This window comes from Anabrus simplex, chromosome 10 (assembly GCF_040414725.1).
Source record: "Anabrus simplex isolate iqAnaSimp1 chromosome 10, ASM4041472v1, whole genome shotgun sequence".
In the NCBI taxonomy this organism is placed as follows: domain Eukaryota; kingdom Metazoa; phylum Arthropoda; class Insecta; order Orthoptera; family Tettigoniidae; genus Anabrus; species Anabrus simplex.
This window is the reverse complement of record NC_090274.1, coordinates 30,861,103-30,874,862: the sequence shown is the minus strand read 5'-3', so window position 1 is coordinate 30,874,862 and position 13,760 is coordinate 30,861,103. Positions and strand designations below refer to the sequence as shown.

The 13,760-nt window shown below is 40.5% G+C and overlaps 1 protein-coding gene across 2 annotated transcripts in view; it reads left to right on the top strand.

The window, feature by feature from the left end:
- mge (translocase of outer mitochondrial membrane 22 homolog mge) overlaps positions 1–11,772 on the top strand; it is a 39,710-nt gene extending 27,938 nt beyond the window's left edge. For both annotated transcript variants that reach the window (XM_067154999.2, XM_067154998.2), the window contains 2 exons: positions 6,878–7,005; positions 11,060–11,772. In XM_067154999.2, the coding sequence (XP_067011100.1) occupies positions 6,878–7,005; positions 11,060–11,125 (194 nt within the window). In that variant the 3' untranslated portion in view covers positions 11,126–11,772. The remainder of the gene's footprint in view (positions 1–6,877; positions 7,006–11,059) is intronic.
- Positions 11,773–13,760: the final 1,988 nt, after the last annotated feature.

The window sequence follows — 13,760 nt, the reverse complement described above, 5'->3', positions numbered from 1 at the left end:
TAGAAGAGGAGCTTCTGAAATACTTTGATATATTTGTATAATGATAGTTTTACTCGTCAAAGTATGAAGACTTTCACAGCCGGAGTCAATATAATCAAAATCTTCCGGGCTATTCTGCTGTGGTCCACACCTCTTGTTCCTGTCAGACATTTAGACTACTGCTGCGGTAGTCATCTTCTGTGGCATCGTCTAAATACTCTCACCTTTTTACCCCCTGCGGGTAGGGAATGCACATGTAGAATACGCCCGCTGTACCCCCTGCCTGTCGTAAGAGGCGACTAAAAGGGGCGACCTAGGCGCGGACATGGATTGCGGTTTGGTACGATGTGTTGGACCTCCTGTGGGTGGGAGGGGCTGAATACATTCACAGATAATCCCTGCCTGTCGTAGAAGGTGACTAAAAGGGTCATGTGGCCATGGTCCCCTATTTATTTTTTATTTTTTTGAGGGTTAATTGTAGACCTATTCCAAATTTTTGATGTGCGTGCTGCTCGGAGATGAACCTCCTACGTGTGCGACTATGCTCGAAAGCCCGTGTCAACAACCACTCAGGAAACAGCAGTGGGAGTGTCATATACCCGGGCAGTAGTATCCGCCTGACAACACAGGTCCCCACACAGCCGAATGCCAGAAGGACATATGAGGGACATCATTTCAAAACCTGTTAAATGCAGTCGAGGTCAGAATAGTTTTTGATGTGGTTTCCCCCTAATTAGGATATGCTCTTTAGCGCTGTTGAGTTAGATCGGGTCATTTAGTATTCTTTCCCATAGAAATTCAGTGCTGAAAAACATGGCGGAACAAATCGTAATAAGTGCACCACGGAGAACGGTTCAAAACGTATTATGTTCACAATAATATTTCCCATCCTGCATTTAACCCGCTCTTTTGTTGGCTGTTCCCGCTATTTTTATATCTTACTTGACAGTGCGGTGTTGCTTGCATGCCCGTTCACTTTCGATTACCATGGAGGGGTACTAACCCGTAGGAGAGAGTTTGAAAGGAGGTAGAAAGCAAATAAGGGTTGCAGTTCTGTTGCAAGGAAAAAGTTGATATAATTACAAGAATGTAATACAGCTTATGGGTGTAGCTATACTAGTCGTTTATTCTTCTTTTCTATATGAATACTTGTGATCAAGCAAAAGTGGTCTTCTCAAAATTCTTTCAGAAATTGTTTGGGATAAGCCAAACCAGGATTAATAATATATCCAAAGCTGTTAAGAATGGTGAAGGTTTTCGAGTGAAGAGAGGCGGGAGTAGGAAGTGTGTTCTGTTCGCTGCAAAGAAAGAAAAGGTGATTGCGTTTAATTCTCAGTTATTAGGAATGGAATGACATTACAACAGGAATAAAAGTCAGAGGACTTATCTACCAGCAGAGTTAAACATAAACAAACTCCACAAAATGTATAATGCGAATGTTTCCGCGGACCTGAAAGTGAAAAGGTGGTTCTTCCAGGATATTTTACGTACACAGTTCAACATTGGGTTTGGGACACCTTCCACAGATCCTTGTAGTTACTACGCTCGAGTGTTCTTTCAGATTAAATCTGGAAAAGGTAGTGCTAAAAAGAACCGTTTACTAGCTGATTTGGGAGCACATAAAATTCGCTCACTGGCTTTTCACAAACTTACGAGGGAACTACCTCCTGACGCAATGTCCTACTGCTTTGATTTGCAACGGGTAGAACCATTACCTAAATTGTCAATTGGCGAAGCGTTCTATTTGCCCCAAATATCATTTTACGCTCTGTGTGTTACCGATGTCTGTATTCAGAATCCAAAATTTTATGTATGGGATGAGACTTTTTCTGGAAGAGGGCCAAACGAGTTGTCATCCGGAGTGACTTCGTTTTCAGATGAGGTACATTTCGATAAATCGATCACCTGTATCAGGCTGTTCGCAGACGGATGTGGAGGCCAAAACAAGAACATGCATGTTCTAGCTCTAGTTTACTTGCTACAAACCAAAGCACCCGCTAACATTTCCATGATTGTTGTCATCCTTCCTGTCGGGACATTCCTTTTTACCCGCAGACAGGGTTTTTGGTGTTGTAGAAAAGTTTCTTCGTAAGTGCTCTGACATCGTTACTCCCAAGGAATACCGAGAGATCTATCAGTCTGTGGGGACTGTAAAACATCTAGGGAAAAAAATGGGTTATAACGGACTACAAGATCCTCGCCAAGCATTTTAAGAAATTGGACGGTATAAAAGAAATGAAGAGGGTGATTCTGAAGTAAAGCGAGAAAAGTGGTCAGAACCACGTTACAGTGGCATAGAGCTGAGCCAAGTACATGAACCTCCCATAATCGACAAACCGAGAGCATTTATCTGACGCTAAAAACTGGATGTCGAGAACCTGATTTGGAGACAACTGGAAGGCGTTCGACAGTTTTCAATTTTATGTTTCAGTACTAAAGAGATACTGGTAGGCCGACTGACGATGACGACTGTGACTGTTTGCACGAGGAAGAAGGATTACTTGCAAGACTGTAAACATCCATATTAACATTAACAATGTGTTAATAACAACTTAATTTGCTGTACATGATGCGCTGTAGCTAACAATAAAGTCAATAAAAATCTTTGGAATCAAATGAATGTTTCAAATTGTATTATGTGAATAAAAGGTTGTGTCAAAACGTATTTTGTTCAGTGAATTGGTTCTAAACGTATTGAGTGAAATTTTATAATTAGAATGACGCCTTCATATATTGGGAAATGATTTGAATCATGACTGATTCTGGAACATAACCTCAATACCTAGATTTTGCTGTTTAGAATTTTGACATGTCTTATTTGGTTAGAAAGTAAAACGTTTTTTTAACTTCCTGTAAGATTATAATCTGTGCACTGAATACGATTTGAAATGATGCTCCTCATATTCTTATTTGTTATTTTTTATTTATTTTTACCTATATTTAGTGCTCTGTACACGCTATGGGGTACATGCTATTGCGGGTGACTGGAGGAAGGGAGTCCTAGTACTCATTGCCTCAGTCATTCTGTATTAGGCATCGTCCAACAACGGACCCCGAGCAGTACCGGCTATGACCAGGTGGGTATTGCTTGGCTGCTTCGTTCGGCTACAGAGACCCCTGATCGGAGTGGGTGGCATTCGTGGAGGATGATTTCGGGCCTGGCGTCGAAACAACTTCCGCCTGCCTCCTCGGGTAGTTCGCTACTCAAGTCTTTAACTTTTGATTCCCTAAGGGGAACAACCCCTTGGGAACAAGCGCAGCGTATTAGTTTGAGTTCCAGCTTCCATAGGTTCCTGGTTGCTTCCTGAACCAATGGGCACGATTTCAAGCTGGTTAAATCGATTCTTTTCAGTCAACACATCGAAGGTGTATACGGTGAACTTGAGGATCTGAAGAAAATGCGCAATGGTGGTTTGCTTTTGAAGACGAGCACTGCGCTCCCAGCAGATCGGTTCCTTAAGTGTAACCACTTTGGCGACATCCCCGTCAAAGTGGAAGAGCACAAAAACCTGGAATCCGGTTCGTGGAGTTATTTTCCACCGTGATCTCGTTCTGAACACTGGCGATGAATTGATGGAAGACATGAAGCACCGTGGCATGACCCACGTCCGGCATATCGCACGCAAAGTCAATGGTGAAGACTTTGCCATGGGTGCGTTCATAGTCTCCTTCAAATTGTCAGTGTTGCCAGAGAAAGTCAAGGTAACAACCTATCGTTGCGATGTGAGGCCATACATCCCGCCTCCTATGCGATGCTATCAATGCCAGAGATTCGGACTCGTGGTATATCGTTGTTCGAATCGGTCTGTGTGTGGTACATGTGGAAGAGTAGCTCACGGCGCGGAGGAGTGCACAACTCCGTACAACTGCACTAACTGCTCTGGTCCTCGAGATCGGAACTGTCCAACCTACCTGAGTGAGAAGAAGATCCAGGAGATCAAGACCCTGGATGGTCTTTCCTACCAGGAAGCGCGCCATAAGTTTAATTATCTGAATGCCCCGACCAAGACATTAGACTTCAGCATGATAGCACAGTCTCTCCCAGGTTTGTCATTTTTCCTTGAAACACCTTCCATGAAGATCGCTGCACCCAAGGTGGCAGTTGCTCTTGTGAGCAACACCGCAAAGGGAACGAGCTCGGAAGCAGGTCAACCCCGGCCTTCGACCACCAAAAAGCCTGTGCCGGCTAAGAAACCTACGCCGGCACAGAAGGGGAAGAAGACAACGTCTCCTTCCCCCACAAATTCGGCGAAAGCTGCGCTTAAGCTGGCGGAGGCGGCATCGTCAACTAGGGCTGGGAAATCACCTCCCAGCCCGTCTAAACAAGAAACGACGGCGGAGAAGAAGAGCGCTCTTACCAGGCGTTCTTCCACATCTCCTACAGATGGGGCCCCACGCCCTCCACCCGGAGGGTCTGACTCTGTACCAGCGGGATTTCCTCCTGGAAAACCTGCGCGCTTCCCTCGTAGGAAGAAACCCCGCCCCCGGACTACGTCGAAGAAATTCAAAGCATGCTTCACCTTGTCACCCGGTGAGGTGATGCACATGAAGCATTTATCTCCATCTTTGGATGGGAGTGTGAGTGTAGTTTAGGTAGCGTTACGCTGCTTTTAACCTAATCACCAGAAGTCCACACCCACACTATGGCACTGTTACAATGGAACTGTAACGGTTATGATAGGCATCTTGCTGAGCTGCGCCAGCTCATTAGCGGGTATTCGATGAGTATAGTCTGTATTCGGGAAGCAAATTTCAGACCAGGTCATCATACGGTCGTGAGAAATTTTCAACTATACTTGACAGAACACATCATGCTCACCGGGCTTCCAGTGGCGTTGGCAGTTTTGTCCGTTCTGATACCTACAGCGAAGAGATCCCACTAAGAATGCCGCTGGAGGCTGTAGCCCCTTAGCATAAATGATGTCATTGATCTTATAAACTTCCTCGTCCCTTCCTCTTGTTGGGCGATTTTAACGCCCATGCACCTTGCTTCAGGGGAAGGGAGTTGGAAGCATTAGTAACAGCTGGATTTATGTATTTTGAACACAGGCAAACTAACTCATTTCAGTGTTCGTTACGGCACATACTCTCGCATAGACTTACTGTACCCAATCTATTTAAAAATAAACTCTTATTTCCAGTGATCTGTGCACAGAAAGGAAGAATAGTTCTTCGGCTTTAAAGAGATACCATTCCCGTCCTGACTGCATTAAAACTTTACAAACCGAGCTCGATAGCTGCAGTCGCTTAAGTGCGACCAGTATCCAGTATTCGGGAGATAGTAGGTTCAAACCCCACTGTCGGCAGCCCTGAAGATGGTTTTCCATGGTTTCCCATTTTCTCACCAGGCAAATGCTGGGGCTGTACCTTAATAAAGGCCACGGCTGCTTCCTTCCCACTCCTAGCCCTTTCCTGTCCCATCGTCGCCATAAGACCTGTCTGTGTCGGTGCAACGTAAAAGCAACTAGCCAAAAAAAAAAAAAAAGAACTTTACAAGATGGAACAAAACGAAGTCGGGCCTCGTGAAGCCACGGACCCTGGTTGTCAAAGAGGTACTGTACAGGCTGGTTGGTAGCTCTGTAATGGTGTAGTGTGTTCATGTGGCATAAGCTGGTTTCACTGGTCCACCTGAACAGGTTGTTGGCTGGCGACCACTACATCAAACTTACAACCCTTCGTGGACTTCACAAAACTCCACAACGATGAGGTATACTAGCAGGACATCAGCGAAGTTAGGGTCTTGGCAGATACAAACTGAGTGGCAGTTCAGATAATTTGCTAATAATTTCTAAATACTTAAGTTTATTAATTTTCACTCAGGTATACTCTTAATTTTGCTTGTGGTTAGGCACCCCTTGACAGTGGTATGAAAGAATGATGTATAAAGAACCTGGAGTCCATAAAGCTGTAATTCTGAACGTAGCCTAACTGGCTCCTGCCCGCAATGAATGGAAGGAAGGAACAAAGGTCAATACGTCGGTAGTTGTAGCAAGAGAAAATCCCTCCTAAACTTCTGTTTGTTGTGGGGGGGGGTTCTGGTACCAGGTATCAGGCCTGTTTTATGTTAACATATCCATTTCAATACGTTAGATGTAATATATTGTAGTTAAATATATGGAATATCCATGGATAATGATTCGCGGATGCGGATAATATTTTTTTTTATCCGCACAGGGCTATGAGTAGCTATCCAGACAACAGGATCAGCATCTCTCCACACGTGTTCATTTTGTTTACAGTCTGCTTTACGTTGCACCGACACAGATAGGTCCTACGACTATTATGGGATAGGAAAGGGCTAGGGGTGGGAAGGAAGCGACCATGGCCATAAGGTACGGCCCCAGCATTTGCTTAGTATGTAAATTGGAAATATGGAAAACCATCTTCAGAGCTGTGGGGTTCAAACCCACTATCTCCTGAATGCAAGCTGATAGCTTTGTGACCCAAACTGCTCAGCCACTTGCTCAGTAAATTTGAGCGATATCAATATAGTGATCCCGTTAGGTTGGGTGTGAGGGGACCCCACCTCAAATACAGCATAACATCATTAATTTTAATTTATTGGGAGCCATTGCTGTCTGAATCAGTAAATGTGATAATTAAAATAATCTAGGTACATGGTATTAGATACACGGAACCCAACCAGGTGCCTAGAAATAAAACACTTGTATTGACAATGAGAGTAAGGCAAGTGTTAAATTATACAGTAAAGAAGTAATGTACTAATTTTGGTTCTGTAATGGGGAAAAATGCTGTGGGCCTGGTTGACTTGTTTATTATTTTATAAAGTGATTCATTTGATTACTAACATTTTTGTTATCACTCCTTGCTATTTGTTTGTGCAGATGCTGCTGATGAAGAATGAATTAACAGTGACTATATTTCTTGGTTTTTGTAGGTTTGTACAGCTTTGCCCGTGTTGCTACTTGGCTCTTCTTCAGTTCCTCAGTCCTACTCTTTGCTCCACTCATATTCGAAATAGAACGTGCTCAGATGGAAGACATGCAACGAAGTCAACAGAAACAGGTATTTTATGCTTGATGTTCAGCTTTGTGCTGGATATATTTTAATTCTTCAAGAGGAATCATAATCTTCCTGAAGGTAAATAGTGCTAGCATTACATATTCAAATTACAATTGCACTTGTGTAGTTGGTAGGTGACAGCAGATATGTCAGTGGATGAAGTAGTCATCTCACAAGTCTCTCATAACAGACTAGTCACGCTGAATTTTAGAGAAGAATTCGAGAGTGGTGCAAATCCAAAAGCAATAGGATGAATTCAGAATGGAATATGTTGTTCGTTCTGAGGTTAGCGACATTAGTGTGGAAGGAACCAGTATATTGCCTAGGACTGACTAAAATAGAAACAATGTTAGGTTCGATGGTCCTCCCAATCAATACACCTCACATTACAAGTGAAAACTGTTTAATATAAACACACATTAAACAAACCCTGGAACATGTTTCGTCTCTTTTAAGACTTCATCAGCCATAATGTCTCGTAGTAGAATACCAAGTTCATTGTTGCTATCTAGTAATCGAAAAAAATGGAATAACTAAAGACAAAATATACACATTATTTACAGTAAAATAGTTCAACACTTCTTCAAAAAAAAATCTTTCTTCAATGTTAAATTTTGAATGACCTTTCTTGGAACTATTACGTGCAGTGTTGGTAGCTGGTAGTTTCGGTGTGCTGATGGAGGGAATTGAAATTTTGGAATAGGAATGGGACCAAATCCACATCAGAATATTTAAAAGCTCTGATGTGGCTTTAACTCATACGGAAAGCTTTTAAATAATCCGATGTGGATTTGGTCCCATTCCTATTTTGAGGCCAGAATTTCAATCTCCCTCAGTCAGCACACTGAAACTACCAGCTACCAACACTGCATGTAATCATTTCAAGAAAGGTCATTCAGAATTAACACTGAAGAATGATTTTTTTTCTTGTGCAAGAAGTGTCGAACTATTTTACTGTAAATAATGTGTATATTTTGTCTTTCGTTATTCTCAACAGTACATAAAGGACATAAGTTCTTCCGTTTTTAAATTACTAGACAGCAACAATGAGCTTAGTATTCTGATACGAGACGTTATGGCTGGCATATCATGTTTCAAGAAATGTTTCAAATATTAACTTTGAAGATAAATGTTTTTGCAAGAAATGAGGACAATTTTGTGTAAATGTATATATTTTATCTGTAATGTATACCCAAATAGCTTTTAAAGGACATGGGTTCTTCAAATTTTTTTTCAAATACTAGACAGCAACAACGAACTTCGTATTCTGCTGCGAGACGTTGTGGCTGATGAAGTCTTAAATGAGACGAAACATGTTCCAGGGTATGTTTAATATGTGTTTATATTAAATAGTTTTCACTTGTAAAGTGAGGTGTATTCTTTGGGTGGACCATTGAACCTAACTTTGTTTATACTTTAAACTGTATCAATATGGATCTATATGATAAAGTTCGTAAATTGTACTAGGACTGACAAACCGGACATTGGCATTTTCCAACACCTGCAGTAATATAATAATATATTATTCATTATTTTGCATGTTACATTTTCCCTCAATTTCTGTTTCCAGTTACCTGTTTCCCAATATTTCATAGGGGGAAATGTAAACACACACCCTAACCCTCATCCAACACACAAGGACGTCACTTTATATTCTGTAATTTGATTTGGGAACGATAACTAGCTTAATAAACAATAATAGTTGATTAATCAGCTTACCAAGCAGTGAAGGCAAGAAGCAAATTTTCTTCTGAAATCCTCCCTTTCTAAACTTTCTCGCACAGTAACACAAAAAGCTCTATGCTCAACAAAGAATAGTACAGAGAAGAGAGAGAAGATAATACCAGTTTAAAGAAAGAAACCTAAATACACTAATATGAATAATGACTCCAAATTTCCACTAAAGTTTGATACCACTTTACTAATACCCAACCTAATGCGTTACACTAACATGCATGGAACTTTCTTCATATAATAATGATAATAATTTCCCCTAATCCAGTTCATTCTGGATTGTGCCTGATGAGGTTCCTTTCCACTTTTCTTGGGCATTCCACTACTTCTGATCCAAAGCTGCACTCCAGTCTATGTTGAGTATTCTTAGGCTGTTCTTCATTAAACCGGGCGAGTTGGCCGTGCGTTAGGGGCATGAAGCTGTGAGCTTGCATCCAGGAGATAGTGGGTTCCAACCCCATAGTCGGGAGCCTTAAAGACTGTTTTCTGTGGTTTCCCATTTTCACACCAAGTAAATGCTGGGGCTGTACCTTAATTAAGGCCACGGCTGCTTCCTTCCCATTCCTAGGTCTTTCCTATCCGATCGTTGCCATAAGACCCATCTGTGTCGGTGCAACGTAAATCAAATAATAATAATAATGAAAATGAAAATAATAAAAAGTTCTTCACTAAATCCATCCCTCCTGTTCTTGTTCTGCCTCAACTACTGCTGCAGTTCCAAAATCTGTTTTGTCATACTTCACTGCTTGTTCCTCTTAAATCCTAAAACTTACATCGAATGTCCTGTGTCACAGTGTGAATTATTCCCTCAAGGCACCTAGAGGTCTGTGGCGATGGTCCTTATCGACATTTTGGGGTTCTCATCGATGATGTTCTGCATCTACTGTATGAACTGGTTTCCTGGTTCTTTCTGAATGCTGTCAGTACTTTTTGCGGTTGGCAACATAATGAAATCTCTCTTCTGGAGGCAACCAACGCCTCCCGAAGTTTGTGCACGATTGACCTGGTGACAGGAAAATCCTTGCAATGTCATCATCACTATGCTTTGTGTATATTGAGCAATCATAGTGTGCCTTTTCATATCTTGTGTTAGCTATATTTGTCTCATTTTCTACCTAATTTGCTGGAAGTTGTGCGATGTGTGTGTGTTTTTCCCCCCCTAAAATATCTGAAATAAGTTTAGAAGGATACATGTAAAGCATGTACGAGATTAACCTTAAAATCTGTATTACTACTCAGTTCTTTTGCTTTTGCTTAGACTTTAAGCTGATCTACCACTTCTGCTCTGTAATCTAAACTGTCTTCTTTTTCACCACAATCCTATGTATTTTCCTTTGACTCTGCTACTGTTGTCTTATGACTTAAAAGCTTTGTAATTACCATTTAACGTACTTTCTTCTTATAGTCAGATAATAATATATCCTGCATCATTGCATTAAACTAGATCAAAAAACTTTATCTGCAAAAGATGGGAATATGTCAGATGGTCTTAGCCAGGCTTGGAGATCTACCAGGCTCTTACAGCACCTCTAGTGATACTAATGCAACAAAGGGCGATTGGAGGGCATAATGAAATTGGATAAGGCACATCTTTGCTAGCATCTTCTTTTCCACCTGCCTTATTGTAAAAAATGTGGTGTTTTTAGACATTTTAATTTGATGCGATTTAGGCTGCCTGCATGTCAATTTCAACACCACTTCAGCAATAAAGGACAGAAGAATTTCTCAGCGACATTAGACACTTGCTCTTGATCCAGCGTGACCAACCCATCCTAGAAGGGAGTGCTTTATCATTCACATTTGTTCCTTAATATTGTAAAATATTCATTGTTAGTTGTTACTCGAGCAGGTGGCAGAGAAGCGAATCTCCCTTGGCCGATATGTGGCGGAGTTTCTTGTTGGGTAAACACCAAATGCATTAAACTGGTTAGATGTAAGAAAAGGCCACCTGGCCTTTATCCTGCCACGATAAATAATGAATTAATCATTCATATGTATCGCTAGAGATAATGTACATACAGACAGTGTACACCATGGAGTGTCGAATGGACATTTTTTTCTCCTATGAAAAATCTGACTTCTCCTGCCAGGGTTTTAACTTGCAATCTTGAGGTCTGAAGGCCAACAGCATACTACCACTGATGGACCTTATGGGTCTTTAACTTTAAGGTCAGCAGCACCCAATTATGGCAACATTGGTGCACATAAAATCTGTACCTAATTTTCTCACTGCTGAATTTTAGGGTGGAAAATGACTGTAATGTTTGTGTATTACGTTCTGTTCAGAAGTTGTCTTAATCTTGTAATACTTTCTTCTGTGCAGGTACTCCTTGGCCCTAACTCGGCAATGGCCGGAGGGATGAGTATGCCACCACCAGTTCAGCGATAAAGGACAGAAGAATTTCTCAGCGACATTAGACACTTGCTCGTGATCCAGCATGACCAACCCATCCCAGTAGGGAGTGCTTCATCATTCACATTTGTTCCTTTCCTGAAAGGCTTAATATTGTAAAATATTCATTGTTAGTTGTTATAAATGCAAGTGATTTTCTTTTTTTATTCATTGAATTGTCACTTCTAGTCTCCTGTACATTTTAAAAATTGATCAGACATTAATTTTTAGTTCCATAGAGACTCATCTTGGTATAAGTGGACAATGAAAATTTCCAATGGTGACTTTTGGGCAAAACTAGTGTATGTGGGGGTTGGTTGAGATCTGATGTCAAGAAAATGGGCAAATTTACAGGAATACCTAAATTTAGTGGAATATTTTGTTTTAAAGAAAAACATAACAGGTTTAGTAACATTAAACAAACGAGGAAAGTTATGGTTTTATTTCTGTTTTATATGCCGAGCATTGTGTGATATGGTTGGTGCCATAAACTGTAGTACAGCTGTAGGTAGGGCACACTTTGTAAAGATACTGGTTAAGTTCGCAAGACGACGTGTGTGTCTTCTTGTGACAGATGTTCACTCGTGTCTGATTTTAATGCTGTCTTGTGTACAGATAAATAAAATAAAAATCTATGTGAATTATACTGTTCTAAGTGTGTATCTCTTCCTGACCTTCTCAGTTTGATACAAGATATTGTGGTTTTAAATGGCTATTTGTGATTAATCATGTTAGGAGAATAATACTATATTCATTCACACAGCAGGTCCATTTTTTAGATGGCTCTCCAATTTTTATAACAAAAACTTTTATGCCAGGAAAAATTTGCGACGAAGGAATCTGATATTGAGAATACACTTTTTAAGGGATATATTGGTCTTTTCAATACTAGATGATAAGCACTAAATTTAAATGGAATTCAGTCATAATAATTAATGTAATAAATGATACATCATCCTTCGAGAATATCGTTAGTTACAGTTGACTGTATTGTGTCATATATATCCAACCAAATTCTTTAATTTTCATATTCCATTCTGTTTCTTTGATTATTTACTTTTAGGTATTTTATTACCTGTCAATTATGTGTGAAGCTAATTTTTGTAGATTTCATTATCGTGATGTTGACCGACACTTCACCCCGTTTCCACATCTGCCCACAGGGGTGCACACACACAAATCCATGATCTGGGCTATTATGGACATTTTTCACCCCTTCTCACCCCACCCCATGCCAATGGGGGCTGAACTTGGATTAAACGACATGTGGAGTGTCACTGTTCATCTCAGCGAACCACCGAAACATATGGTTTCGGCAATATTTGCAATTATTTTTATATGCCACCCTCTCCCATAGTCCACCCATAGGAGTGACTTACTCCCACAATGCTTTTTTTTTGCAGACAGTCGTATTTGTAACAGAATCTCTTCCTTGACAGCCTACATTCACACGTGACTACTTCGAACCGCAGACCTGTATTCTACTGTAGAATCCTTGAGCTGATTCTGCCATGGTTACAGCTGGTCATTTCTTCATCCAATTCCTAGAGCGGGGTAGTGTGATGGCAATATCTCCATATCGGTTGGTTTTAGGCCCTTAAAACATTTTTGTTGCTCACAGGGCCTTATTGAGTTTTGTTCTTCGCTCCGTGAGGCTTAAAATGAACCATGTCTAGTCCTTGTGCGACAAAAATTCATATTTTGTCTATATTGGCCAATGACTTTTATAGGCAAATTTTTTATACCTTTGGTTACATTGTTTAAGTTTTCGTAGGGATATTTAATGGTTTTGAAAATAAAATACAGCCCATGTTACTCACTGGTAATGTAGCTTTCTTTAGGTGAAAGAATTTTTAAAATTGGTTCAATAGTTTTTGAGTTTATCCATTACAAACAAATATACAAACATACAAATCTTTTTCTCTTTATAATACCGTATTTACCCGAATAATCCCTGCCGTAGAATAATGCCCGCACCCTCATTTTAGGAAGGCTCATTTTGAAAAAGAAAAAAAATTGAAATGAACTAAAATTCCTTCCATCGAAAGAGTAACGCAGGCATAAACAAGCATTTCGTTTCACTCTGCGAGGTCCATGTGGTCTTTGTCTGAGATGATAAAAATACATTATCACTGCTATGAAATATATCGTATTTGTTTTGAATTGTGTCAAGTACCAATACTGCATTCATGATCTTTTTTTCAAATGTATTTGTGTTAAAATTATTTCATACATCTATATGCTAATGTGCTTTTAATCTTAAGTGTTTGTGTGCTGATGATGGCGCCAAGAGCCAAAACATGCCTACTTTTGTTCCATATATTTTTTTAAAAAATTATATGTATTGATTAGGTGGTTAAACTATACATATATACTAGCTACCCCCTGTGAGTGGGGGACGCAGACGAAGAATACATCCACGGTATCCCCTGCCTGCCGTAAGGGGCGATCAAGGGATTACTACATTAGAACCATGAAACTATTTGTGCTTAGTACCATTACGTGAGGAACACCATGGGTCGACGTTACTTGCTATTAGTACCACCCTGGATCTACTTTACCAATGAGTAGTGCCTTTACGTGAGGAACACCACGGTTCTGTGGTTAGTAGGGCCTACGATCGTGTGTATTC